General features: G+C 41.6%; 1 protein-coding gene across 2 annotated transcripts in view; it reads left to right on the forward strand.

The window, feature by feature from the left end:
• LOC133410320 (ephrin type-A receptor 6-like) overlaps positions 1-16,110 on the forward strand; it is a 136,545-nt gene that overhangs the window by 68,469 nt on the left and 51,966 nt on the right. For both annotated transcript variants that reach the window (XM_061691325.1, XM_061691326.1), the window contains exon 5: positions 8,104-8,439. In XM_061691325.1, the coding sequence (XP_061547309.1) occupies positions 8,104-8,439 (336 nt within the window). The remainder of the gene's footprint in view (positions 1-8,103; positions 8,440-16,110) is intronic.

Raw genomic sequence — 16,110 nt, forward strand, 5'->3', positions numbered from 1 at the left:
TTTTTGCATCGGAGTACACATTCAAGGGCCTCTCTTCAGCTGCAAGTCATGCCTAATAATGAGGAACGTTATTAGCCTACCACTTTATTATAGCTAATTGTGATTGACGTTTAATACACCAAAACTTGTTAATACCTGTGACTCTGGATGATCCATGTGGTATTTAATACGTATCTGCTCAGAGTCAAAGTGTACAATAGATAATCAAATTAATTGCATGTGGATCAGCTGCCTTGTCTTCATCGTTGAGTCACTGACAGTAATTACAAAGTAATATTTGCATTAAATTAAAGTTGAATTTGACTTATACCCCTTTAATTAAAAAAACATTTAGCTGTCATTTAGATAGACGGGGAGCATCACTGGAATCTTTCTATAGAGGGGGAGTGTATTTGTACTTTGCATCGTAAGAAAAATATTCTGGGCATTTAATCTGCAAGATGCAATCCTTGGAGAAGCAATGTGCAGACATTCTTGGCTTGTATTACACCTCTAAAATTATTGAGCATCTGCAGGTTTTTGGTTGAGCTACTTAAAATCATGTTGACAGTGGATATGCTGTAGTACTCTATATGCTCAATCTTCTTCTTTTCCTTTCGGCTTGTCCCGTTAGGGGTTGCCACAGCGCGTCATCCTTTTCCATGTAAGCCTATCTCCTGCATCCTCCTCTCGAACACCAACTGCCATCATGTCTTCCCTCACGACATCCATCAACATTCTCTTTGGTCTTCCTCTAGCTCTCTTTCCTGGCAGCTCCATCCTCATCATCCTTCTACCAATATACTCACTATTTCTCCTCTGGACGTGTCCAAACCATTGAAGTCTGCTCTCTCTAACTTTGTCTCCAAAACATCGAACCTTGGCTGTCTCTCTGATGAGCTCATTTCTAATTTTATCCAACCTGGTCACTCCAAGAGCGAACCTCAACATCTTCATTTCCACCACCTCCAGCTCTGCTTCCTGTTGTCTCTTCAGAGCCACTGTCTCTAATCCATACATCATGGCTGGCCTCACCACTGTTTTATAAACTTTGCCCTTCATCCTAGCAGAGACTCTTCTGTCACATAACACACCTGACACCTTCCTCCACCTGTTCCAACCTGCTTGGACCCGTTTCTTCACTTCCTGACCACACTCACCATTGCCCTGGACGGTTGACCCCAAGTATTTAAAATCCTCCACCCTTGCTATCTCTTCTCCCTGTAGCCTCATTCTTCCCCCACCACCCCTCTCATTCATGCACAAAAATTCTGTTTTACTTCGGCTAACCTTCATTCCTCTTCTTTCCAGTGCATGCCTCCATCTTTCTAACTGTTCCTCCAGCTGCTCCCTGCTTTCACTGCAGATCACAATGTCATCTGCAAACATCATGGTCCACGGGGATTCCAGTCTAAACACATCTGTCAGCCTATCCATCACCACTGCAAAAAGGAAGGGGCTCAGGGCTGATCCCTGATGCAGTCCCACGTCCACCTTAAATTCCTCTGTCACACCTACAGCACACCTCACCGCTGTTCTGGTGCCCTCGTCCTGTATTATTCTAACATACTTCTCTGCCACTCCAGACTTCCGCATGCAGTACCACAGTTCCTCTCTGGGTACTCTGTCATAGACTTTCCCTAGATCTACAAAGCTCCTTCTGACCTTCTCTGTACTTTTCCATCAACATCCTCAAGGCAAATAATGCATCTGTGGTACTCTTTCTAGGCATGAAACCATACTGTTGCTCGCAAATACTCACTTCTGTCCTGAGTCTAGCCTCCACTACTCTTTCCCATAACTTCATTGTGTGGCTCATCAACTTTATTCCTCTATAGTTGCTATAGTTGCTATAGTTGCCACACGTCTGCACATCACCTTTGTTCTTAAAAATGGGCACCAGTACACATTTCCTCCATTCCTCAGGCATCTTCTCACGCACCAGAATTCTATTGAACAAGCTGGTCAAAAACTCCACAGCCACCTCTCCTAGATGCTTCCATACCTCCACAGGAATGTCATCAGGACCAAATGCCTTTCCATTTTTCATCCTCTTTAATGCCTTTCTAACTTCCCCCTTACTAATCATTGCCACTTCCTGGTCCACCCCACTTGCCTCTTCTACTCTCCCTTCTCTATTATTTTCCTCATTCATCAACTCCTCGAAGTATTCTTTCCATCTAGCTAGTACACTGCTGGCACCAGTCAACATATTTCCATCTCTATCCTTAATCTCCCTAACCTGCTGCACATCCTTCCCATCTCTATCCCTCTGTCTGGCCAGCCTGTATAGATCCTTTTCTCCTTCTTTAGTGTCCAACCTGCCATACATGTCATCATATGCCTCTTGTTTGGCCTTTGCCACCTCTACCTTTGCCCTGTGTCGCATCTCTTTGCCCTGTGTCGCATCTCTTCCTTTCGCCTCTCCTCGGTCCTCTCAGTGTCACACTTCTTCTTAGCTAACCTTTTTCCTTGTATGATTTCCTGTACTGTGTGGTTCCACCACCAAGTCTCCTTCTCTCCTTTCCTGCCAGAAGATACACCAAGTACTCTCCTGCCTGCTTCTCTGATCACCTTGGCTGCAGTGGTCCAGTCTTCTGGAAGCTCCTCCTGTCCACCGAGAGCCTGTATCACCTCTTCCCAAAAAAGATGAACAACACTCGTCCTGTCTCAGCTTCCACCACATGGTTCTCTTCTCTGCCTTTGTCTTCCTAATTTTCCTCCCCACCACCAGAGTCATTTTACACACCACCATCCTATGCTGTCTAGCCACATTCTCCCCTACCACTACCTTACAGTTGGTAACCTCCTTCAGATTACATCGTCTGCACAAGATGTAATCCACCTGTGTGCTTCTACCTCCGCTCTTGTAGGTCACCCTATGTTTGTGCCTCTTCTGGGAAACAGTGTTCACTACAGCCATTTGCATCCTGGTTGCAAAGTCTACCACCATCTGTCCCTCCAAGTTTCTTTCCTGGATGCCGTACTTACCCATCACTTCTTCATCACCCCTATTACCTTCACCAACATGTCCATTACAATCTGCACCAATTACGACTCTCTCTCTGTCTGGGATGCTCAGAACTACATCATATAGCTCCTTCCCGAATTTCTCTTTCACCTCTAGGTCACATCCTACCTGTGGGGCATAGCCACTAATCACATTACACATAACACCCTCAATTTCAAATTTCAGCCTCATCACTCGATCTGATACTCTTTTCACCTCCAAGACATTCTTAGCCAACTCTTCTTTTAAAATAACCCCGACTCCATTTCTCTTCCCATCTACACCATGGTAAAATAATTTAAACTCTGCCCCTAAACTTCTAGCCTTACTGCCTTTCCACATGGTCTCCTGGACACACAATATATCAACCTTTCTCCTTATCATCATGTCAACCAACTCCCGAGATTTTCCTGTCATAGTCCCAACATTCAAAGTCCCCACATTCAGTTCTAGGCTCTGTGTTTTCCTCTTCTCTTTCTGCCGAAGAACCCGCTTTCCACTTCCTCTTCTTCTTTGACTTCGACCCACAGTAGCTGAATTTCCAACGGCGGCCCGCAGGTTGACGGCGTCAGTGGCGGACGTTGTTAACCCGGACCACGACCGATCCGGTATGGAATTCTTTGGATGAACGCTCATATTTGTTTGGCAAGGTTTTAAGCCAGATGCCCTTCCTGACGCAACCCTCTGCATTTATCCGGGATTGGGACCGGCCTACAGTTTGCACTGACTTGTGCCCCCTATAGGGCTGCATTACTCTATATGCTCAATAAGGGGGAAAAAAATGTGTAGTTGCCCACAACTGCATATATCATTTTACACTTGAGACTATGTAAGTTCCGGGATGCACATATCTTGGAAACAATGTGTCCCAACCCGGTATCAATGAGTCCCTGCAACTTATCATCACTGAATACAGATACAGTAATCCTCCTCTACGTCATGGTTCTTGCTTTGCGGTCCCGCTGTATCGCAGATTTGTTTTTACAGTTGTTACTCTATTTTTTTACACTGATTGGACAATATTTTTGTGTTATCCATGGCTCTTGCTCTCTCTCAGTATATTATGAGTGTTTAGGCTTGTCACAATAGCAAATATTTTAAGGACAATATATTTTCTTAAGAACTATCACAACAAAGGATAGTATTGTTGATGTTTTTTATGCTACTGATATAAATGATAGTAGAGCATAATCATTCAAGTGCATCCTTTTTAAGAACAATCCACTTTTAATTCTAATTCTAAGAATAATGAACATTGACATTGTAATGTACAACCCCAATTCCAATGAAGTTGGGACATTGTGTTAAACATAAATAAAAACAGAATACAATGATTTGCAAATCATGTTCAACCTATATTTAATTGAAAACACTACAAAGACAAAATATTAAATGTTCAAACTGATACAATTTATTGTTTTTAGCAAATAATCATTAACTAATTCTATGGCTGCAACACGTTCCCAAAAAGCTGGGACAGGTGGCAAAAACAAAAGTTAAGGAATGCTCATCAAACACCTGTTTGGAACATCCCACAGATGAACAGGCTAATTGGGAACAGGTGGGTGCCATGATTAGGTATAAAAGGAGCTTCCCTGAATTGTTCAGTCATTCAGAAGCAAAGATGGGGCGAGGTTCACCTCTTTGTGAACAAGTATGTGAGAAAATACTCGAACAGTTTAAGGACAATGTTCCTCAATGTACAATTGCAAGGAATTTGGGGATTTCATCATCTACGGTCCATAATATCATCAAAAGGTTCAGAGAATCTGGAGAAGTCACTGCATGTAAGCGGCAAGGCTGAAAACCAACATTGACTGCCCGTGACCTTTGATCCCTCAGGCGGCACTGCATCAAAAACCGACATCAATGTGTAAAGGATATCACCACATGGGCTCAGGAACACTGCAGAAAACCAATGTCAGTCAATACAGTTCGGTGCTACATCCGTAAGTGCAACTTGAAACTCTACTATGCAAAGCAAAAGCCATTTATCAACAACTGCCAGAAACACCGCCGGCTTCTATGGGCCCGAGCTCATCTAAGATGGACTGATGCAAAGTGGAAAAGTGTTCTGTGGTCCGACGAGTCCACATTTCAAATTGTTTTTGGAAATTGTGGACGCCGGTCCAAAGAGGAAAAGAACCATCCGGACTGTTATGGACGCAAAGTTCAAAAGCCAGCATCTGTGATGATATGGGGCTGTGTTCGTGCCAATGGCATGGGTAACTTACACATCTGTGAAGGCGCCATTAATGCTGAAAAGTACATACAGGTTTTGGAGAAACATATGCTGCTATCCAAGCAATGTCTTTTTCATGGACGTCCTTGCTTATTTCAGCATGACAATGCCAAACCACATTCTGCATGTGTTACAACAGCGTGGCTTCGTAGTAAAAGAGTGCGGGTACTAGACTGGCTTGCCTGCAGTCCAGACCTGTCACCCATTGAAAATGTGTGGCGCATTATGAAGCGTAAAATACAACAACGGAGACCCCGGACTGTTGAACAGCTGAAGCTGTACATCAAGCAAGAATGGGAAAGAATTCCCCCTACAAAGCTTCAACAATTAGTGTCCTCAGTTCCCAAAGGTTTATTGAGATCAGGCTATGTTCACAAAAATTGCACTTCCACAAATATTAAAATTTAGCACAGAGGTATAAACAGTCATTAATGCCTTACCAGGCAATATACTGCCAATCAAGTTCACAGTTTGTAAAGAAAAAGTGCCAAGCAACAACATTAATAACAGGACAACAAGTAGATCAAAGCTACTTGTTTTGTTTCAAGATTTGTACTACTTTTTAAGTCTGCAGCCTTTCTTTAAACCCTGCTTTGTCAACAAATTCAATGGCTACATCGCTTACAATAGTGAGTACACTATACTTTATATAATGTGAGAATACGTACGCCATATTCACGTTTGTATTTGCATTGTTGGGCAGAGGGTTCCATAATTGCAAGATGACGGTAAACGGGAAATCTCCCACCGTGTTTTTTTTGTTCCCAGCTGAAGAAATAGGGTGGGATGGTTGTGTTTAAAATGGATTTTGTCACTTTGAGGTTTTAAGTTGTGTAGTCTTTGTTGCGACTTCAAACAAATTAGACATACCAGCTCTTTGGTGTTAGTGGGATGGCTGCTTCATCTGGCTTGAATCCAAAATGTTCCCACATCGTCGCGGTGGTTTTAGGCTTTAGAACTAATTGCATTTATGCCACTCAATTTTCTGTAACTGCAGCTACCAGCTCGCCATCAGAAAACCTCGCTTCTTGTACGCGAGCGCCCGCATTTCAAACGCACGCGCGCACACACAAAGGCATGCGGCCAATCAGACAGAGGGTCCCCGGTCTTCACTATCTGTTTGGTTTAGAGACCATGATGGGTTTAGTTTAGAGACCATGATGATGAAACCCATCATGTGTCTGCTTTCAAGTTGCGGAAATGTTTTTCTTCCTCAAATGACTGGGCACCCGTACGCACCCTCTGTTTTGTTTTGCCGCACTATTCAGAAATTAGGGCGTATACGCGACCAAATTAGTCACACTTGAGAGTCCTGTCTCGTTAAAAAAATAAATAAAAATTCTTACGGTGAGTTTCCAGCACCACGCCAGAATACTAAACAATACCCCTGCGTCAAAAGACCCAGATTGAATATACTTTAAGCGTCCCCGCTAATTTTTGTCGGTTCCCAGGCAACTTGAGAAACACACAAGAGACACGTGACACACATCAAACGAGATGTTCATAGTCCACAATAATGGTCGACCAGCCAGGACACCTCTCTTGTCATCGAGGCTACAGTTTAGAGTTCTCTGTAGTCATTATTGTTATAAATCAGGCCAAAGAATAAATTGTGTAAAATTAAAGCGAAATGCAGTTTAAAACCTGAAAGGAAGAAAGCAAGGATATCACAAGAGAAGAGATAAAGGAGGAGGAAACATTGGTGGAGTAGACATTGAAGGAAGAAAGGAAGGAAGATACTGATCCAAATCTCCCTCTAGAGGAGAATAGAGGCTGATTGATGGCAGTGGGGTTGATCCACAGGAGGGCAAGGTGGGTGGAATCTGCTCAGTGGAGAGAATAGAGGAGGTGCGATGATGGCCGATAAAGGCAGCTAAAGATAAAGAGAGGGAAAGAATGGACATAACGCTGACTGAAGTGGAGGAGGAGCATTGCTGTCTGCTGAGATTTCCAGCAAAGGTAGAGAGGGATGGAGGGTTGCTGTGGGAGAGGGAAACATTGCATTGTCTTGGCAGACAGTGAACTTGGCAGGAAAGGTGTTTTCAAATCTCGCAGGCCTTTTAACTCTACCCTGTTGATGGCTGACTGCCTGCTACAGCACAGTGCTTACTCTGACACACAAACATATCCAGGAAGCACAAAATACCTTAAGCACTCAAATGAGAGAGAGGAAAAAGAATGTAATGGATGGAGTTGTGCGGTACAGCAGTAAAAGATGTTAACCTTTTAACATTGTGTTTTGTGGCAAATGTGTTAATAATTGGGCAGAGCTTTTAAAATTCAGTTGCACTATGCCCCAAGGGTCGATTCTAGGTCCTGTTCTTTTCTCACTATGTGTATTCCACTGACAGTAAGACATTCAAGGTTCTTTCTCCTCAGAATAGCCAAGTAGCTTGGTTACACTAAAGGAATGCCTTAGTGAGGAGTCTGCAATTACAGAATGAACCAACATGCTTTTTGAGAGCTACGTAAAATCTATGGGGAGGACAGTGTTGCAAACTCCTCAGTAAAAAAAAAAAAAAAAAAAAAGTAGCTATTGGCCGTCCTAAAAGTGTCTATAAGTCGCAAGATGACCTCATAGCCTCACTTGCATAACTGATTGTAATGGGCGCTGTAAGTGAATAACGTCGTGGTAGAGGTAAAATGTGAGTCAGTCATACTGGCACCACAACCATTCATTAAAAATAAGATGTTGAAAGCAAAGTAAAAGCTTTGTTCGACAAAGTGACCCTGGTAAAGGTGTCTGAATTAGGTGTATAAAATTTGTACTCACTCTACTTTTTAAAAGTTTAAGAATCTTTACCTTTGTGTAGATGACCCATTATTCCTAAATAACCACTGAGTTATATGTTCTCTTTTTCATTTTTAACAGGCCCTCCGTCCCCTCCACGTAACTTACTTTTCAACCTCAATGACACATGTCTGATGCTGGAATGGTCACCCCCCAGTGACACCGGGGGTCGCAGAGACCTCACCTATAATGTCCAATGTAAACGCTGTGGTCCAGAGCCTGACCAGTGTCACCTTTGTGAGGAAGAGCTGCGTTTCCTCCCACAACCGTTAGGCCTGACTACCGCCTCAGTCACCGTCATGGACTTCTCTGCGCACGCTAATTACACCTTTGAGATTGAATCACTCAACGGTGTTTCAGACATGAGCTCATTTCCTCGGCAGGTCGCCATCATTACCGTCAGCACTGACCAGGGTGGTGAGTGTGAACTTTACTTCTTCACAGTAATATTATATACATAAAACTTAATAACCTCGAGTCCCTTTGCCATTGTTCACCTGTATGCCATTTTTAATCCTTTACTTTCTTTTCATTTACACACCAATCACACCTCTACCAGGTAGCTGTAGAAATCTGTTGCTCTCTCAAGAAGTTACAAGAGCAGATGTTCAATTACAAAGCCTAAAGTGTGAGATCGCAGTCTAACATGCTTTGAATGACATGGTAATTTAATTAATTATGACTAAATGCAATGATTAAGTACCTTAAGTAGTTTTCTATATGTTTTTGTTTGTTGAAATATTGCAAGCATATACAATGTCTTAACCAATAGAAAGAGATGAGTCTATTACCTCAGGTATGAATTGATGGGAAAGGAGCAGTCAGTGATGGAGCTGACTCATGGCTTTGTACACAGATAACTGTTTGTCTCAACCCAGGATGGCCTGTTTTAGTCCAGTCTATTTGTTAGTTTTCAGGAAAACTCAAACATTAATCTTGCAGTGGGGTTTGATGGATTGCCCAGACCGTGATCCTGGGAAACACCTCATTAGCTTTTAATGGGGATATTGCCACTGGAAGGCCGTTTGATTGGTTGGTTCGCTTCTCTGCCGGTGAATGTCCAACTTTATTTTCTGTCCCATTCACCTGTTGTGGTTTGGTAGGTAGATCAATCTGCCCTGTAAATTTGTTTCTACTCTTGCAAGATTTGATCCAGCCATTAATTTATATTACCAAGAAAGACATTGTGTTTGTCTCGATGTACCCAAGGTTTCTTCCTTGAAGGCAAATTTTTCTTTGCTGTCATTGCCAAAATGCTTGCTGCTCATGTGGGGATCTATTGGGTCTCTTGAGTGTATAAGGAGTGTGTCCCTAAACTGGCTCCACAAGAAAACTGCCTTGAGATGAATTTATTGTCAAGGAGAACATATAAATAATATAGTAAGGGTAAAGTATTTTACTTTTCTCAGTCTTCTTTGATTTATATGATGATTAAGATGATAATCATATTTCACACAAAGTTATTCACATTAAGTGTGGGCAACTTAGCAGAATTCTGTACTCTTCAACACTCAATTTACATAATTTTTTGAAATATACAAATATTACTGTTGTTGATTGTAGCTTTACATAAACGCAGGTCTTTATATAGTTGATTCAAAATGTCAATGCAATTTGTTTAGCTGGACAATCTCTTTTTTTCTAAGCCACTGTAAATAATGGTGGGAAATTAATGAGCGTTCTCTCACTACCTGCATTCTCTTAAGAGTTTTTATGTTGAAATGGCTATGTTTCCTGTGGGATATGGTATGGTGTGTAGAATGCACAGGCTTTTAATTTGTAATTTGCAAACACAGGTTTTTGTGTTCTCCCACCTCCTTTTCTTCTCCAGTGTACATTTTTCTGTCGTCTTTGTTCTCTGGCTCCATCCCACCCTCTGCTCCTCTGTTGTTAAGGGAGTTTGGGGGGAAAACGCATTTTCTCATACAGCCAAAACACAATTAAATGTATTATTGTGTGTGTGTCCAGGGACAGCTCGGCAGTCTTTGCAGGTAAACACAATGTCACACCTAGCCTTTTTATTTCATTAGGATTCCCCAAGTTCAGTGCATAGACTCACAGCAAGTCCCCTGGCTACAAGACAGCACTAATATACACTAGGTTAATATACTCACCTACGGCTTTTTTAAGTGCTTTAGGGAGCTGGAGTAAGGTCGATAAGATTTTTTTTGTGTAATTTTATGGACATGTTTGTTTTTATTTTTTCTTGATTAAATAGCTGTTTGAAAAAAAAACCAGTATCTGATCCCATTGGACTCCGGAACCTGCGGCTCCTTTCCTGCTCTTAAGTGCTTTGGGACTGTTCTAGCTGGGTTATTTACAGCAAAGTTGTTCATAGCAATATGTATTTACACTACACTGGCTCGCATATGTGATTTGGCATACGTCTGCTCGCCATGCAGGTTAAAACACCAATTTTTTGCTTGTCATGGCAGAATCAGCAGCTATAGTAGACTCCGTTGTCTGTAGATCTCTAATTTGTTTGGAAGTTTGTTTTGGAATTTTTCCCTTGAGAAATAATGGAAACTGAATCGGTTACCAGCATTAAGACTTTATTAATGAATCATTGCAACATTCAACACAGTGGAGAACAAAAAGTGTAAAAATGTCTAAACCATCCAACTGTCTTGAATACCACTTGTGAGTGTGCTGGAGCCTACCTCAGCTGAGTTTGGGCGAGAGGCGGTGTCTAGCTGACTGACTGGTCGTCAGCTAATCGCAGGGCAAAAATAGACAAACACCCATTCATACTCACAGCTATGGACAATTTAAAGTCTTCAATTAATCTAATAAACATGTTTTTGCAGTGTGGGAAGGATACTGGATTACCTGGAGAAAGCCCTCGCAAGCACAGGGAAAATATTCAAATCCTGCACAGGAAGCTCAGAGCAATTTGGGCCCCCAACCTTAGAACTGTGAACTGGATGTGCTAACCACTTTCATCCACTGTGCTGCCATGTCTTAACCAATGTAATATTAATACGTTAAAACAATAAAACATTATTTGAACTGCCCTGTGATTGGCTAGCATTCAGTCCGGGGTTTACCCTGCCTCTCGCCCAACTTGAACTCCCCTATGACCAAAGTAAGATAAAGTGGAATAAAAAAATGGATGGATGGACTCTTTAAAATCTCTTTTAACTTTAATGATGCATGACTTCCTAAAATAAAAGTTGAGTTGCAAATATTTCCTAAATGTCACGTATGTAAAAAGAAGCCTTGTGAGGACAAGCGGCTCAGAAAATGGATGGATGGATGAATGGATGGATATGTCAAAGTATAATTAATTACAAGATTACCCTCAACTAATACATAGAGCTTTGATATCTGAAGCCCTATACTAATGTTTTGCACTATAATTAAAAATAGCGGTGTTTTGGAAAAATGTCCAAAAGTGCACAAAATCAAGTAATGGACTCATCTAATAAAGTAACATGTAAACCTTGTTTTTTTTTTAAGCCAAACTTAACCGTAAATGTGTCCTCCTAATGTGTTCATACCCGTTTCCCAAGACACATCCACATAAAACTCTATGATGTGTGATTTGGAAATGTGAACAGAAAACACCATTTGCATAGAGTTGCCATCAGCAGAAAAGAGGCAGGCATGTGAATTCCTGTGTTGTGAGCAGTAGCAAGAATCTTGTAATAATGCACTGCAGCCAAAGATAAATTAGTCTTAGTTATTAAAATGCAGATGGCCCTTTTGGTTAATGCTTTATGCTGGTGAGGTTACCATATATGATTTGTTACGGCTGTGATGGCTTTCTTTGCAAATACACACCATCCTTTAGTACTCGCCACATGCATCAGAAACTATATGGCCTGTGATAATTTCCTGTCAGGCGTAACCTTTTCTTATTCTGTGATTTATATATCTATATATGCACAAACATCAATCTCCATGACATGCCTACTTTGCATGCACTAGACTGGCAGAGAAAAAGTAAAAATAGACCATCTATCCATATCATCCAGGTAAAGTACTTAGAAATAATATATTTAAGTACTTAGAAATAATATATTTGAGACAAACTACTCTGCCATATGACCACAATTATTTGGTTTGTCATACATAGAAATGCCAAGTAAAAGAAGATCCTCTAAAGGGGAGAGTACTTTGAAAAAAGCGATTGATATGAATGTTAGGAGGGAGGAGCGGGACAGAGACAAATAAAAGGGAGAAGGTGAATGGGAATATAAAATGAGAAGTGCGAGAATGGGAAGATGATTGCGTTGGAATGGGAATAAAAGGGAAAAAGGATAGCAGGATGAAAAGGGAACAAATTACCTGACAAAGATTCAGTCATTGAAGTGTAGCAGATAGTTCTCATATAATGTAATGTAAATCAATTACTGTAGATCAAGGCTGCAGATTACAGTTTATTTCCATTTGTACATTTCCAAATTTTGGGATTCAAATAAAATCTATATGGAAGCATATTTCCTTCTCTCTCTCTCTCTCTCTCTCTCTCTCTCTCTCTCGCTCTCTCTCTCTCTCTCTCTCTCTCTATATATATATATATATATATATATATATATATATATATATATATATATATATATATATATATATCCATCCATCCATTTTCTGAGTCGCTTCTCCTCACTAGGGTCGCGGGAGTGCTGGAGCCTATCACAGCTGTCATCGGGCAGGAGGCGGGGTACACCCTAAAACTGGTTGCCAGCCAATCGCAGGGCACATACAAACAAACTATATATATATATATATATATAGGGTGATTGAAAAGTAACTCCCTATTTTTAAGTACTTGTAATTTATTTCGGAACTATAATTCTTACATGAGAAGAACGTGTATTGCATGGAGTTTTACTTAAAATTCGATATGGGCATTAGCCACCAGTTTCTCAAGTCGCCTGGGAACCGCTTTCATTGATTTCAGGAACTCTTTTGGGATGGAATACATAACTTCTCATATTCGCCCTTCAAGTTCTTCCAAAGTCATTGGTTTGGTAGAATAGACTTGCTCCTATAATCATGCAACATACACAAATAAAATGAGAACAATATTCCAACATATGAATAAATTATAAGTATTTTATAAGTAGAAGCTTGAGGAAAGTCATAACCAGAAAAGGCACCATAAGAGTAATATGTCAATAAAATGAATTTAGAGATAACGGACACAAAACACTGTGATGTCATTCAATCCAATTGTTGGATTGAAAACTCTTAACCCTTTCTAGATTTTTTTAAAACGACTGTTTTCTGTTGACTGATTGATTGCTTGATTGATTGGAGACAAAGACATTTCATTATTTAATGTCAACATAAGCATTTGTAAGAACAAGAACTAATAAATATCGACAGCTAGAAATGTCAATTGGAAAAACTAAAGAAAACCTATCCAAATATGAAGTATGAAACCATACTTAAAGACTTGGATTAAATATCCTTAAAGCCAATGGGGCTCTTGAAATAGGGAATATACAGAAGAATAAAAGACCGTATGGATATTTGACCCCGATAATCTCAACAATCTTATGTTGGAAATATTTTCCCAAACTTAATTTGAATAATTTTAGTCAAGACAAACAGATTTGACAATGGAAAACTTTAGCAGAGGACTAAAAGACCTCTTTATACTCCCGCGGTTGCGCGGCCGACAACGTGACCGACGAATTGCCCCGCACGGCCCGCACACGTCAAAAATTTTGCTGCGCGTCAATCATCTCTCATGATTGGTCTGTTTTAGTCACATGCTGTGATGACGTACTCAGCGTGCCCCTTGGTTCTACATACCATCTACGCCGCAGCTTTCTCGATCGATTTTTCAGCATAATTAAACGTACCATCTGGTCATCTAGGTCCATTTGTTCTAGCAGACACTGTTCCAGATCGCCATTGTTGATGCTTTGTTCCTTGTTACGGAAAGGAAAGTAAAAACCGGAAAATGGCCAAAAACATGCAGAGGAAACGCCACCCTGTGGTGTCCTCGCTAAATACCAGTCGTAGCGACACCCCCGACTTGCAGGTGAACTGCAGTACATTTTAAAAACTGCGTGCATGGGTTGCGCTCGAGTATAAAGGCAAACTACGCGTGGGACAGCCGCAGTGACGTCAGCGCGGTCGCCATCCGCGCGAGTATAAAGAAGCCTTAAGACTAAATATTATAGTCCTTTAAGCTTTGCAGGGACTGCAGAAATGTGACCTGAGAACAGGTAATGCTGGTGGTGTGCATTGCATAGCAGGCTTTATAATGCTTACTGAAAGATAGAGTGGTGAAAGGGAGGCAGACAGGTGGGTGACTGTTGAAAGTGGCGGCGGAAATAGAAAATGAGTTGTCCTCGAAACACGAGGGTCTTTAATCACAGGTAGCAACTTGGTAATTGTGTATGTGACTGAAAGCAATCAGAGACAGGTTGGGCACTCAGTTGCTGTGTCACATCAGAACAGCAACTTGAGACACCAATCAAACAGTCTTTTGTAAATGGAAGAAAAAAAAGCTTGTGTGTAAAATGCATAAGAAATGATGTGGGAGGAGCTGGCTGTTGGAGTGCTGTTCATTACCTTCACACTGACTCTCAGGGCCTGATTTACTAAGATCCCAAATAGCGGGCTCTAAACTGTGTGTTCACTCTTAACAGATTGCGCAGGCTGTTAGTGGGCGTGTTGTACGTAATTTACTAAGATTGCGATCTTTGATTAAGATCCCAAATGGCGCCCCCCATCCTGCGTGGGTTTTCTGCAGGTACTCTTTGTACATGCATGTTAGCTCACCCACCACCCTAATGATGACAAGCGGTATAGATGCTGGGTGGATGGATAGATAGATGGATGGATGGATGGATGGATTTCCAAAAAACATCACTAGGAATTAAAGCCATTGTGTGTATAGTTTAAAAAGTTTTACATCCTTAAAAAACATGCAAGTGTGCAAATACTGTACATAGAGGATTGTAATGTAAAACCTCAATCAGGGTCAATGTCCTAATACTTCTCAATACCACTTCGAACTTCTTTTTTCCAACTCTCAAAAGACAATTATTTTTACTGATTATTTTTCATATTCACATTTGGTTGTTTACAGTTTTTAAACTGTTATCATGCAAGCAAAGTGAATCGGTAATTGGAACTCAAAAAGCATTACTGTCTAACTTTACTAGATTGTTAAAGTCAAACTCTATTAAAGATTACGTCTTATCTTCCTTGACCTGTGTTGGCCTTCTGCCTTGTACCCCAGCAGGCGCCAGCATCAATTTGCAGCTCTAGCTATAAATGAGTTGAATGCATGAAACTGCTGGCCTTCTAAGCCACCATGCTCCTTCTAGGCAGCCCTCTCCAAGCATCGCACCATGCTCTAACTAACTATGACAAATTATCCCCACACTTAATTACCAGCCAGGGGAAATCCCAATTATGTTTATTAGGCGTGGCATCATAAAGCGGTTTGTCCATGGCCTGAGACCAAAGCGCTGTACTGTGCTGCAGAAACACTAATAACAACAACAGCCATACAAATTAGATGACTTGAAACACTGAGGGCCTCAAGGAGCTGGTCGGGCTGGGGTGAGGGGGGAAGGTGACAGTCTTTGGATGAATCAATGCCGATCACCACAGTGCTGAGCTCCAGTTCCCTTTCGGCACATTTCCTCCAAGTGGTACATCTGTTTTAGATTGCCACACAAGTCTGAAACATCCATCCATCCATCCATCCATCCATCCATCTATCCATCCATTTTCTGAGCCGCTTCTCCTCACTAGGGTCGCAGGCGTGCTGGAGCCTATCCCAGCTATCATCGGGCAGGAGGCGGGGTACACCCTGAACTGGTTGCCAGCCAATCGCAGAAGTCTGAAACAGTAGATTTTTATCTGGTTAGTGTCTCCGACACCAGTTGTGTAGGTAGAGTGAAATAGTTTCCACCGCATGGCTTGCTATGGCTATACTCGCAATTTAGACTTATACATAGGCAAAACGGCGGCACGGTGGCTGACTGGTTAGAGCGTCAGCCTCACAGTTCTGAGGACACGGGTTCAATCCCTGTCCCCGCCTGTGTGGAGTTTGCATGTTCTCCCCGTGCCTGCGTGGGTTTTCTCCGGGCACTCCGGTTTCCTCCCACATCCCAA

The sequence above is a fragment of the Phycodurus eques genome, chromosome 12 (assembly GCF_024500275.1).
Source record: "Phycodurus eques isolate BA_2022a chromosome 12, UOR_Pequ_1.1, whole genome shotgun sequence".
Taxonomy (NCBI): domain Eukaryota; kingdom Metazoa; phylum Chordata; class Actinopteri; order Syngnathiformes; family Syngnathidae; genus Phycodurus; species Phycodurus eques.